The sequence below is a fragment of the Arachis hypogaea genome, chromosome 6 (genome assembly GCF_003086295.3).
Source record: "Arachis hypogaea cultivar Tifrunner chromosome 6, arahy.Tifrunner.gnm2.J5K5, whole genome shotgun sequence".
In the NCBI taxonomy this organism is placed as follows: Eukaryota; Viridiplantae; Streptophyta; class Magnoliopsida; order Fabales; family Fabaceae; genus Arachis; species Arachis hypogaea.
Window position 1 is genome coordinate 950,939 of NC_092041.1, and position 13,809 is coordinate 964,747.

At 33.4% G+C, this 13,809-nt stretch overlaps 2 protein-coding genes across 5 annotated transcripts; one reads left to right on the forward strand and one right to left on the reverse strand.

Annotated features, from left to right (window-relative positions):
* The first annotated feature begins 663 nt into the window (after positions 1–663).
* Positions 664–2,009, forward strand: LOC112695166 (large ribosomal subunit protein uL14x/uL14z/uL14y). Its single transcript, XM_025747409.3, has 4 exons — positions 664–873; positions 981–1,265; positions 1,512–1,553; positions 1,773–2,009. The coding sequence occupies exons 1-4, from the start codon at positions 858–860 to the stop codon at positions 1,853–1,855; spliced, it is 426 nt and encodes a 141-aa protein (XP_025603194.1). The 5' UTR covers positions 664–857; the 3' UTR covers positions 1,856–2,009.
* Positions 2,010–7,176: 5,167 nt separating this feature from the next.
* On the reverse strand, positions 7,177–13,017 carry LOC112695167 (protein PHR1-LIKE 1). 4 transcript variants are annotated; one of them, XM_025747412.3, is made up of 9 exons: positions 12,623–13,017; positions 11,306–11,376; positions 10,594–11,212; positions 10,318–10,504; positions 10,148–10,224; positions 10,029–10,068; positions 9,163–9,220; positions 8,744–8,813; positions 7,177–7,937 (listed from the first exon to the last, which is right to left on the reverse strand). In XM_025747412.3, exons 3-9 carry the CDS (start codon positions 11,203–11,205, stop codon positions 7,581–7,583), a joined length of 1,401 nt encoding a protein of 466 aa, XP_025603197.1. In that variant the 5' UTR covers positions 11,206–11,212; positions 11,306–11,376; positions 12,623–13,017; the 3' UTR covers positions 7,177–7,580. The 4 variants fall into 4 exon arrangements, with proteins under 4 accessions (XP_025603197.1, XP_025603196.1, XP_025603195.1 ...); XM_025747411.3 differs by having other exon boundaries at positions 10,318–10,516; XM_025747410.3 differs by lacking the exon at positions 11,306–11,376 and having other exon boundaries at positions 10,318–10,516; positions 12,623–12,983.
* Between the last annotated feature and the right edge of the window lie 792 nt (positions 13,018–13,809).

Sequence of the window (13,809 nt, forward strand, 5' to 3'; positions counted from 1 at the left end):
GATGCATTCACGGTTGATTTTGTGCCTCTAAAGTTTGTACTTGTTTTTCAGATTATCGATATTGTTCTTATACTGTTATCATGTAGGACATTCTATTAATTATTTAACTTTGACCTCACGGTAAGCTAAATAAAACTTTTTTAGATTCAAATAAGATATCTTAAACTTTAAGGACCAAAATAAAATTAATCCCAAATATAAGAGACCAATTTAATACTTTACCCATATATTATAAAAAAAATTCAACATATATTAGTTAGAGACTCCCATGCTTTTCTTAATTCGGTGTTGTGTTCTGCTAATATTCTTGCTAACTCCTTAACAAAGAAGCTACAAGGCATAATGAATCTTATAAGGAATGGACTATTTCTGCTGAGCATATTAGAAGGCTAATTCGAGAGGATTTAAAAAAACTTTCAACTTTTTAGTTGAGGAGTTTGCTATTTTTTTGTTTTTCTATTCTTTATCAAACACAAAGAAAAAAAAAAGACTTGGTTTATAAAAAAAAATTTATGTATAATATTACTCAAAAAAAATATATCTCATTTTTTTGTAAGATGAGTTGGATAACCCCATTCATACTTGACGGATTTAAAATTTCAATATTTTTCTTTTTCGGATGTATTAAGATTTCCCATTCATTATTTAATATTTGATGTTACCCAAGTTCGGGCGTGGTTACTTTTTATTTGATTAGTACAAAAATTAAAAAAGGATATTCAATGCGAGCGCCTGCCTGTTGGGGGGCCAGGCCCATAGTACTCCATAAACCCTAGTTAGAGTCTGAGAGTGGCATATATATACCCCAGAAAGACACAAAATTAGGGTTTGTGTTTGTGATCTCTAGAGAACCAACAATGGCGTCCAAGAGAGGTGCCTCTCCTCTACTTATTCAATTCTTCTCTAAATCCAACTAACCTTCATTTTCTACTAATTCACAATTTGATTCTTTTCTATTTTGTTGTTCGATTTCTGTTCAGGTCGCGGTGGAAATGCGGGTAACAAGTTCAGGATGTCGCTCGGTCTTCCGGTGGCGGCTACGGTGAACTGCGCTGACAACACTGGTGCCAAGAACCTCTACATCATCTCCGTTAAGGGGATCAAGGGCCGCCTTAACCGTTTGCCTTCCGCTTGCGTCGGCGACATGGTGATGGCCACCGTCAAGAAGGGGAAGCCTGATCTCCGTAAGAAGGTGCTGCCAGCTGTCATCGTCCGCCAGCGCAAGCCCTTCCGCCGAAAGGACGGTGTTTACATGTACTTCGAAGGTCATAACAATAAAGTCCCTTCGCTTCTTTTATTTGCTTCAGTCATGTTTTATTCTTTTAATTTTTAGCTTTAATGAGGATTCATCTTTGATTTTGGTTAGATCATTATAGGTTAGCCTCTGATTATGGTTATTATTTTTTATTACTGATTATTGTTGATTAGGATTAGCATTTTATTTGTGTACTAACTTAACTATTTTTATGTTTGGAAAATGGTTTTTGATTGGGGTTTTTTGAATTGTGCAGATAATGCTGGAGTAATTGTGAATCCCAAGGGTGAAATGAAAGGTAAATTATTTCAATAGTTTTTTTCCTTTCTGCTTTTAATTTGACAATAATGGTGAAGAAATGTTTGTGAGCTTGTTCCTTTAAGAAAAATGAACTAGCTGTTGTATTGGATTATGATGTTACATTATTTTCTCTACATGTTTTTAAATTTATAAGCGGTTCTTTGTGTTGTGAATTTGTGGTTGTGGTTTTGATTTGTTGTCATTGTTGTTACTGTAGGTTCTGCCATCACTGGTCCAATTGGAAAGGAGTGTGCTGATCTATGGCCTAGGATTGCAAGCGCAGCCAATGCCATTGTTTGAGTTTGATTTCTAGCAATTATATATGTTAAAGTTTCTGCTTGTTAAAGAAGCCTCCGATTTTGGTTTTAGCTTCAGCTGTACTGAATGTGATAGAGATTTATATTATTATAACTTATGTGAGAAACTTTTTATGGCATTAAGTGGTAGTTTTAAAGTTGTGTTTTTCTTTGTTTTTTATTTTATTTTTATTCACTCTATTTGTTGGGATTCATGAGTATCTGGGTCTATCAATTTAGTTTTATGATAATCCTATGAATGGGTACCTGTTTAGTGTGGGGGGGGGGGTAGTAGTGATTTTAAAGGTTTAAATTTTTACTCTCCTCATTCATTGGATATGAAACACTTAATTCGAGTGTCTGCGTGGCACTCAATGTTGCTAATTGGTTTCTTTGCGGTGAATAATTCAAGTCTTAAACACTCCCCCAACAAAAAAAAAATCATTTTGTTAGTCTGTAATGCAGGACCAGTGTGTAATTTAAGAGGATTCTCACTACTCAGTCAATGAATTTTAATGCTGAAATGTTCTGGTGAATGTTCACCCTATTAACTATTGAGGTCGATATTTGAGATCCAACTTTTAGGAAAAGTGTTTAATGGGACTATGAAAACGGCACAACCACATCCACTGGTGTCTGTCACCAAGAACAGCACTGCGATCACTGTTGAGCTGCCATGACCCAGATGCTCCCTTGCCGCATCCACGGTGTTTCGGATAGGTCAACACACCCCATCACCATCTAAGATTGTCGCACAAGATGATCCTCTGCCTACTTTGAAGCCACCTTTTGCTCAAGCTGCTGCAGGGATACACTGAACACGGCACTAAATTTTCCCTAATTTTGAGAAGTGGTCCAAAATGGTCTCCAAGCTTGCGAAATTTGATCCGAGAACTAAAGTCCAAATCTTGTGAAGTGGGCAGAAAGCTGCTGGCATTGGTGTAGGCGGTGGATTACGTAGCAATATATCTTCGGGTATACGGTGCCTCATCCAACCCAAAAATGTTACTTGGGTTGTTTGGGACTCTTATTGGATTTTATGTTAAATGTGATCGTACATTCATACTTTTGAAGTAGTGGAGAATAGCAAAAATGCAAGAGTGGAGAATATCGATAAAATTTTTTTTAAAGCATCTCCAAACAGAAGCAAGAGGAACTTGAGAGGAAATCTTCCATCAGCACCATCTCCACTTATTGCTAATCAATAATCGTCCTCCTATCTATTGTTTCCCTTGAATATTGTTTTTCTTATTATAAAGTGGATCCACAATATATTATCTATTTAAAAAAAATCAAAATAACAAATAAATAAAGTCATGTGATGAAATATATTTGGAATGTTTGGCATCATTTTCGTACTTTATTGTACTTTGTTTCGTCTTCGATCAATCAGTTTGTCATTAAGAAAGTGTCCATGAATTTGATTTACTAGTGGATAATCTCAAACTTTGCATGAGAATGAATAAAATACTAATGTCGTCTCTATTCATATTCAGTTTCTGAATTAAAATTTTGTTACCGTGGGCATTTCTCTTATGGTATCTAATAAGCCATTATTTTTTTGGAAAATGCTATGGTATAGATCAATAAAAATATCTATACCTATAGAAATTAAATAACGTGTTAATTCTTAAAGTGACAAGTGATCACTTATTGTTTTTGGTTGGTCAAAGTTGTCATACCTTGATTAACAACGGACATTACTTTCAGTAATTTGTCTGCTTGAAATATAATTAATTTTTTTGTTTTTATAATTATTTCTTTTTTATTCAAATATCACAATGAAAATTTGTCTTGACCAGAAGAATATTGTATCGCCCTCCTCTCAGATTAAACAACCCTTCGTCTGTTCTTTCTTTTTTTGCTTGTTATGTTATTAATATTATATCTATTATAAGCATTTCGAATTTTAAATGTTATTTAGAAATTAATTCTAATATTCAAGTAAAATAGCATTTTATGTGATATAAAACAATCATTTAAAATTTAGAAGGATTTTAGTTGAGAGGAATTCAGACATGAACGTATTGTGATTTGAAAAGAGATGACCAGGTTTAGGATTTATCTATTTATTTATTTATTTATTTTTGGCAAAAAAGACCTTCCAATACATTTTTTTGTTTACTTTTCTTTTTATTTTATTCAAGTGAAAAATCCAAATTTAATAATTATTAACATAAAATCCCAAACTTAAAGCAGGTTCTTATAGTCACCAAAAAAAAAAAGCAGGTTCTTATTATTTCTACGAAAAGGAAAAAACTAGTTTCCCAACAAATTCTAATACTATATGTTTATATTATGATTTTGTTTTTTTATTTTCATAACCCATCACTATTTTAAAATGCCTTACTCTAAGTTTTAAGTGATTGCTTTATGCCATATAAAATTTTATTTTACTTAAAATGAGAATTATTTTCTAAACAATTATAATATACATAATATTAAGGGCAAAACACTAAAATAAGCCAAGGGGAGAAAATTTTTACGCAAATTCGCCAAACCAAAATCTGGTTCATAAATCAACTAATGCATGTTTATCTCGATCTACACATAATTCGATTTCGTCCCTCGGCTTTTTTTCGCTTTAAAAAGGTCCTGAGGTTCCGGTTTGTTTTAAAATCGTCCTTTTTACCAATTATATTTTTTTTATTACCAAATTACCCTTTATTAAAAAAATTATAAAATAAAATAAATATAAAATAAATAAATAAAAAAAGAAAAGAAAGAAAGAAAGGAGGGGATAACAGAAGCGGGGGTGGGTGGGGAGAAAAGGGGGAGGGAGAAAAGGGAGGGAGGGGGTGGGGAGGGAGAAAAGGGGGGGAGGGGGTGGAGGGGGGAGACCCATGCCGCTGCACCGTCGCTGCCCGCCGCCTCCGCCCGCCGCTGCACCGCCGCCGCCCGCCGCCTCCGCCCGCCGCTGCACCGCCGCCCATGCCCGCCGTCACACCGCTTTTTTCTTCTTCTTCTCCCGCCGCCGCACTCACCGCCGCCCCACCCACCGCCGCCCCCTTTTTCTTCTTCTTCTTCATCTTCTCCCGCCGCCATACCCACCGCCGCCCCCCTTCTTCTTCTTCTTCTTCTTCTTCTTCTTCTTCTTCCCACCGCCACACCCACCGCCGCCCCCCACTTCTTCCCGCCGCCGTCCCCCGCTTCTTCTTCTTCTTCTGTGAATTCTGTGAATTGAATTTTTTTGTGAAATTTCTGGATCTGAATTTTTGTTTATCTGAGTTGAGTTCTGGATCTTTTATGATGATTTTATGAGTTGAGTTTTTGTTTGTCTGAATTTGAATTATGGATCTGAGTTTTGGATCTGAGTTCTGATGAGGATGACGATGATGATGTTGATTTTCTGAGTTTGGCAGTGGATGGGGGTGGTGGTGGTGGTTCTGGTTCTGGTGGTGGTGGTGGTGGTGGTGGCATGATTTTGGGGAAGAAGGGGTAGGGGCATTTTGGTCCGAAGGACCATTTTAAAACAAACTGAAATTTTGGGGACCATTTTAAAGCGAAAAAAAGCCGAGGGACGAAATCGATTTTTGGCCCCTACGTTAGGGACCAAAATCATACTTAACCCTGCTTCGAATTATACACAAAATTCACACACACTAATTCGAATCCTGATTCGAATTACATATATACAATAATTCGAATCAGGGTAATTCGAATTACACCCTAATTATTAAAAAATTAATAATTTATTAAAAAAATAATAATTTAAAATTTAAAAAATATATATTTTATTTCATGCATTAAAAAAAGCTTAACAAAATATTTAATTATAAGATTTCTTTAAAATATTAATGAGCTATCAATTTGAATTTCATACGATACTCTTTTGTCCATTTTTAATAGCTCATGAATATTTTTTAATTAATTTTTTTAAAATATATGGTGAGATATTACATGATTCGAATTACGCATGGGAAGTTCAATCACTCTAATTCGAATTATATGGTGAGCAATTCGAATTCTATACAATACTCTTCTACCCATTCTTGATAGCTCATGAATATTTTTTAATAAATTTATTTTAGTTATACCACAAAAAAATATTTTATTCTATGCAAAATAATTTAAAAAATGGCTTAAAAAATGTTAGGAGTACTATAAAAATTTGTAATGTTCTAATGACTTAGGTAAATATATGCATGTATACAAATTTTAAATAAAATACTCTACATAGTCAATAATAATTTAGACATTAAAGAAAATATTTTATTCCATCCAAAATAATTAAAAAATATATTTTATTCTATACAAAATAAATTTAAAAAAATGGCTTAAAAAATGTTATGAATACTATAAAAGTTTGTCATATTCTAGTGATTTAGGTAAATACATGATAAAAATATATTTTCTTTAATTTCTAAATTATTATCGACTATGTAGAGTATTTCTTTAATGTCCTAAGTCATTACAAATTTTTATAGTACTCCTAACATCTTTTAAGCCATTTTTTAAATTATTTTGCATAGAATAAAATATTTTTTTGTGGTATAATTAAAATAAATTTATTAAAAAATATTCATGAGCTATCAAGAATGGGCAGAAGAGTATTGTATAGAATTTGAATTGCTCACCATATAATTCGAATCAGAGTGATTGAACTTCCCATGCGTAATTCGAATCATGTAATATCTCACCATATAATTTAAAAAAATTTATTAAAAAATATTCATGAGCTATTTAAAATGGACAAAAGAGTATTGTATGGAATTCGAATTGATAGCTCGTTAATATTTTAAAGAATTCTCGTAATTAAATATTTTGTTAGCTTTTTTTTAATAAATGAAATAAAATATATATTTTTTTAATTTTAAATTATTATTTTTTTAATAAATTTTTTAATAAATTATTTTTTTTTTTAATAATCAGGGTGTAATTCGAATGATTGTATGTGTGTAATTCGAATCAGGTTGATTTGAATTAGTGTGTGTGTGAGTTTTGTGTATAATTCGAAGCAACATGATTCAAATTATGTATAGATCGAGTTCGAATCTAATTGATTCGAATTACATATAAACATGCATTGGTTGATTTATGAACCAGATTTTGGTTTGACGGATTTGCGTAAAAATTTCCTTCCCTTAGGTTTATTTTAGTGTTTTGCCCTAATATTAATAACATAAATTGAGAAAAATGAAAGAAGCGAAGAAAGAAGGCATGTCAGTCTAAATAGGGATATTTTCAAAATGAGGTATTCCTTTCTATTACATGCGAAACAATGCCAAAATTTCTGATAAAAGAAATCACAGAATGAAACGCAAAAACTAAACAGCAAGAAAATATGCTCCAATTCCAAAGTTAAACAATAAGAAGGGAGCAACGTTAAATCTAGAATTGTGCCTCCTTTTAGCATTTTTTTTCCTTTTAAATTTTATTTCGTCCAGATAAAGAAAGAGTTCAAGTTGGAGCTGTTGTACATAGTAGATAGTACAAGAAATTTGGACTGTTTGGACTATAGGAGGGTGGTAAGACTTATCTGAACTGTACACTAGAATCTCACACTGACCAAGGTATCAAATGTGGATTACCAAAACTTTTTATCATTTTTCAGCTAAATTAAAAGTAAACATGCAAGTCCTTATTGAACAAAACAGGACAGGAAGATCTCGTTAAGTTACGGAGCTCTAGATATCAATCAGACTAGCCTTCCTTACTTAAAATAGAATCTTTAATGAATCAGTATCGTCTTTTCTCAGTTCAATGCTGATTCAACAGATCACATTGCCTCACTCATCTGTCCTCGGACGCTTTGGGGGATGACCACTATCTTCACTTTCAGAAGCAAGTTGCTTAGGATCTTCGGGAGCATCTTGCTTCCCACTCACTTCCAGTGATTTTTTCTCAGCTGTGGCATTGCCATTAGCTTGATGAGGCGCTGAACTGCAAAGGTCCACTGGGGTGGCTTCCATTTCACTTTTGGCAGGTGAATCTTTCATGGCATCAGAGGACACTCCAGATGTACTATCAATGGCAGATGATGATGCCTTGAATGGTTCAATGCCACCAGATTTGCATTGCTTCTCAAACATCATCTGGAGATACCTTCCTTGTTCTTCTATACGTAACTGTAGATTTCTTTGAATCTGATGCAAAAAGAAGGGGGAGAAAACTGTATCAGCTAAGGCAAAAAAGGACATTATAAATGTAAGAGAAATAAGTGTAGAGTCCTGACAGTTCATCAAAGAGATTTAACAAAAACATAAATTCTATAGGCATATTTGCTGATTACCAAATTCCACATGGCTAAATATAGTAACGATATTTTGTTACTCTTAAATCAAGGAAAACGGAATATAAGAATCAAGAGGAGTTCAAAGGCCTTGAAAAATGTCCCATGCATTGTTAGTAGCAGTAAAAAGGAAAGAGAAACGACTGAGATGCTGACCTCCTTTTGCAGTGTAAGATACTTCCGTAACTATTTTGTAAGCTATTTTAGACTAATCAGAGACTACTGAATGTTTCTGTTTGACTTGGAGTTTATATATGTTCAGTGTATTTGTTTACTGTGAAATTCAACTAATTTTACCAATACATAAATTCCTCCTTAACTTCTATGGAATGGCTGGGTTGCTCTTATAGCTGATGTATTTTGTTTCCCCTTACTATTTGCAGCTTCTGGAGGATTTATAACTAGTAAGTAATTGTTGGTCCTTTCTTTATGCTATAATTTCCTATCAACAAGCTCACAAACCTCACTTGAAGTTCATTTCAAAACTAGCAACTCTTAAACTGTTATTCTCACTAATTCCACTTAGCTATAAATGATGAAATTCTATAGTATTGCAACAGAAATAAAGCTTGCAAACAAACTCCTTAAAACATGTCTTAGCCATGTAACAATTCACCAAACATATCCTACTGTAGATTCCCAAATAAAGGAAGCACATACCTCAAGCTGCTCGTGCAAGCGCTTCTGAACCTCCATCTGCATTCGCAGAGCTTCAGTGATTTCAATACCACTGTACAACACAATGATGAAGTCAGAAAAAAAAAATCGTGTCTGTCCATGGAAAATGACCTAATATTTAAAATTATGGATATTGCTTTAATTAGCAACATCAGATTGCATTAGAGAACAAAACGTTGTCTAACAATTGATGCATCAATAGTCACAAGAACCCAGAAATACTACATAACAGAAGTTACTTAAAATAGCAGTAGATAATTAACTTTCATTTTTAAATCTAGAGATGGCATATAATTAACTTACATTTTTAAATCTAGAGATGGCATCTCTTCAATGTCACAAAAACACAGCAATATTACATAACAAAAGGTACTTAAAATAGCAGTAAATAATTAACTTACGTCTTCAAATCTAAAGATGGCATCTCTTCAATGGTACCTAGTTTTTTCTCAGAAGATCCTGTGAACACAATATAAACTGTCAACCAATAGCCCATTATCTAACTACATATACAAAGAAAATGCTACAGATTTCAAGGAAGCGACTTAAGACACAGTACTAGATTTCACAGAGCTAAGGTTTCACAAGATTACCAATATACAAGATTGACCTAAAATTGATTTTTTTAAGGAAATAATAGAACTACATACTATTACTTTTGTAGTTATATAATATCAAAACTCTACTTCTTTTCGGTTTTCGCATAAAAGTATAAAATAGAAAAGTGGATTTATATGCATGTTAATGCTCAATAAGATACTCAAATCTACTTCATGTAGCCTAGAATTTTCACCCAATTTCCATATATATATATATATATATATATATATATATATATATATATATATATATGGAAATGGAAGATAGCATATAGATATGGTTTAATAGTTTGCCTTTAGAAACTTCAAAACATATTTATGCAAACTGTAGGATAATATGCAGTGGGAACTTGCATTTAAACAGAAGGATAAAACGGCAGAGAAAAATTGACACCAAGAATAGAAGGAGAATCAATTAAAACATATAATCATTTTATACAAAGTGTTGAGCCATTTACACCAATGTAATGCTTTAGACTCCTACCCCATCCAATAACTTCTTATATAATGTGATTCTTTTTCTTCCTTTTTCTTCAGCATATTTTATGTGAATTTCAAAACTTTTGGATCAAGAGCAAACAAATTTCCAGTAAATTTTGCAAAAAGTTTGATAAAGTCATCCTAACAAATATACAAAATTATATTAATACAATGCATATTTTATGTACCTTCAGATGACTCTGGTCTATATCTAGCTGTCCTGTATTTCTGCATTTCATAGAGCAATTAATTTCATAAAAGACATGTAACAAAACAAACTTAGAAAGATAAAGCAAATTGCACATACCTGTAAGTGGCTTTTAACATGGTATATAGTTAGTCCTTCAACTTTCATGAGTTTCAGCACGCCCTTAGGAGTAGCTCCTGCAAAAAGAAAACGGGAAAAAAAGAATGATCAAGAAAATGAACAAACCAAAGCCCTTAATTAGCAAAGTAGAGAAAGAGGGCTGGACTTACTTTCACTCCCACCTAGTTGATTGACAGCATCCACAAAGGCCTCATGAAGCTCGGGTGTCCAACGCATCCGGGGCTTGGCAGGTGCAGAATTTGCTGAGGAAGATGGCGTGGCACCCACATGATTTTCTCCAGATGAAGCAGGTAGTTGTTGATGGCCTGCTGGAAATTGTGAAGATGATTTTGGAACCTGGAACACCACCTAAAACAACAAAATGAAGTCAATACATTCCTAAAACCGTTAAGCTAATATAAATTTGAGGAATAAAAAAGTCTAACCTTTGGTTCAAGATCTTGAATGTTGTCAACAAGAATATCATTCCAATTTGAAGTCAAAGTGTCATCGTCACTGATTAGCTGGTCAGCCCACTCCTGCCAATTATTTTGCTTAGAATAATCCTCAGATGCCATAATATTGCAGGCACTGCTTTCTACTTGACTGCGGTCAATGGGGTTACTAGTGGGCAAATCAAGAAAGCTATTCAGGGAATTTGCATGCCAGGAAGCACTGTTTCCTTTGGAATAATGGGTTGGTGTGGTCGAAGGTATTGGTCCATTATTTGAAGAATAAGGTAATGGCAACGAAGCAATGTTACCGAATGTCGGTGACAAAAAATGAGTATTTTTAGATTGTTTATCATGAGGTGAAAGGGATGAATGATGAAGATCGGTTGAATATCCCGGAGAAGAAGAAAACATAGGCCCAACTACTCCACTAGAACTTGAATGAGTAAAAGGTCTTGTTGTAAGCTCATTTTCCACAAAAGTAGGCTGTGAATCAGATAATTTGGAGTATGTATCTTCTAGAGACGGTGGAAGGCCGGCCAACGAGGAAGGAAGTGCTCCTGACATCCCCATGTTATTGAGTTGCTTTGCAGGGTGTGCTTTCATTGTTTTCCTACATTGTTAATTGAAAGATAAAAGTGTCAATTATCCCAGTCAACTAATGTATGCACAGGCCTCAGGTCTTCCAACGGATTATAATGCTCACCAGAAAAATACTACACAAATTGCATTCTGTTCTTGACGCCCAGACTAGACAAGTTGTCATCAATGTTCACACTGATTAAGACAAAAATTCTTCAGTCTCAGCATGAAAACTTATTGATCACAAGTCTTAACTTTATAGAAGGAAAATAATGTACAAAGACCCTAAACCATCATCATAGCTGTTATGATCCAAAACTCAAAAGCTGCATGCAAGATATATATGCAATGCCTAATAATACTTCGTAGTCAATTAGGTATACTCGTCAGTCGTCAAAATTTAGTCCAGAAATCATCAGATGCCGCAGCCCCTTTTTTCTTTTATCAAGCAATATACATAATCAAACATATTCAAAATTATCCTGAGGTTTACTATTATGCAGTTTACCATTTAACCAATATAGAAAACATCAGTTTAAGGTTTTCCAGGAAAACAAAAAAGTCAAAGTGAGCAGTTGGGTTAAGCAAAAAAAAAAAAACAAAACAAAACAAAACAAAACAAAACGAAAAGAAAAAAGAAAAGGAAAAACACATAGAGACACAAGTATATGCTATCCCGATAAACACAAAACCCAATGGACCAATGAGTGCTATGCATAAAGCCACAGTTCACACATAAATTCGCATATGAATTCTGTTTCAAAATTATCCCAACACAAATCTTTTGTTTGGTTTTGGTGGTTTTTTTTGGGGAGAAAGGGGGGGGGGGGGGGGGTTGGTAAATTGCCAACCCCAATCAACTATGAAATACAAATTACTGCATTTACTTCTTCTCAGTATTACAACAGAGACTGGAAGAAGGAAGGGAGCTGAACCAAGTCTTAAGAGATTCAAACTTGATGAAATTTGGTGATCCTTTAAAAGAGTTTTTTCTCCTTTTTTTCAATTAAAACAAACAAAAGCCATGACTATCATCGAGCAACAAGAATCATGTTTTGACAACTAAACATCCAATAGTAGTATGAGCATATAACAATCTCATGGTTCAGAACTCAAAGTGCTCAAACTAAGGTTTTACTTCACATCACAAACAAAAACACTAATTAACAGCGTTAAGCTTTAAAAAAAATTATTTTCCTCTCTCCATGTAAGTAAGCACGAAACTTACGAAGAAAAAGATGCTGAAAAATCTATTGAATTAACCTTAAAAAAAAAACTGATAAACAATGAACTGTTTAATAAGCAATAGAGAGTTGGTAGACGGAGAAGAAAATGAAAGCTAAAGGGAATAGGTGAAAAGAAGAAAAGTGAATCAATTGCGAATTGGACCGCAACAAACATTGGAAAAAGAGGAATTAATTGCATGAAATGAAAATCTAACCTCGAAGCGAAGAAAAACGTAGGGTTTCGGTTTCAGTTTCAGTTAATTAGCGGATTGGAGGCGCAGAGAGAGGTGGTTTTTGAATTCCGTCAGCGGCAGCGGCAAGCTAAGGTAGCGGAGCCACCCGAAAGGCGAAGAATTGCGATTTGCGAGTGAAAGAATGGAACGAATGCGTCTCCATCTCTTGGGAATACCCACCGTGCCTCTCCCACGCGCCAATCCCCGCGCGTGTGTTGACGTGGACGTGTTTGTGATTGGTGATTCACTCACATTCCCCTCACTAAGCTTCAAAAAGAATTCCCCAAACTAACTAACTATCTTTCTGTCTATCATTCATTCATTCATTCTAATAAAGGGTGCCATTCATGTACTACAATTCTTACTCTTACTAACATAATTAGAATGATCTAAAATATAAATATATATTATATCAAATAATTAGTTCAGTTATCTGTTTAAATAAAGAGAAAATACAGGGAGTCAATGGAATATTTGTACAATATGTATAATGAAGATTTAGAGATATAATTATTAGTGTTACCTTTTTCTATCAGCTCAAGCTTTTGGGATGAGTGGTATTATGACATGGTATTAGAATCCAGAAGGTAAAGAATTCGATTCTTAATAAACCCCAAAATTAATTAAGTATCACTTAAATTTATGAAAAATTAGTAAAAAAAATAAAAAAATCTAAATTTATTGTATTTCAAGTAGTATATTTATGATGAACAATTACTAAAATGTAAAATTAAAACATTATATTAAATAAATGAAGAGATTTCTATTTTTATCTTTAAAATTTTATTAAAAAAATATTGAAAAATAAAAATATAAATAAAATAAGTCTTGAGTTCTTAACATTTATCAATATTAGCTGCTATTGTTATGACTCAAATTGAGTAGATAATTATGTTTTGGATTTGACTCTGCCTCAAGTCATAACGGTTATTTACCAATTTGACTCTGTTTTTTTTTTTTTGTCAAAATCTAGAAATTCAACTGTAATATCTGCTATTAAATATATCTGCAACCATGTGACTAAGTTGCTTTAATACAACACTAGAGTATCTAATTCTAATCTTACTAAGAAAAGCAGATTTGCGTTAATTATGTTTCTTTGTGGTGACAAATAAAGTTACCTAGTGATCCTTTTAAATAGCCCTTTTATTAAAAAATAAATTATTTTC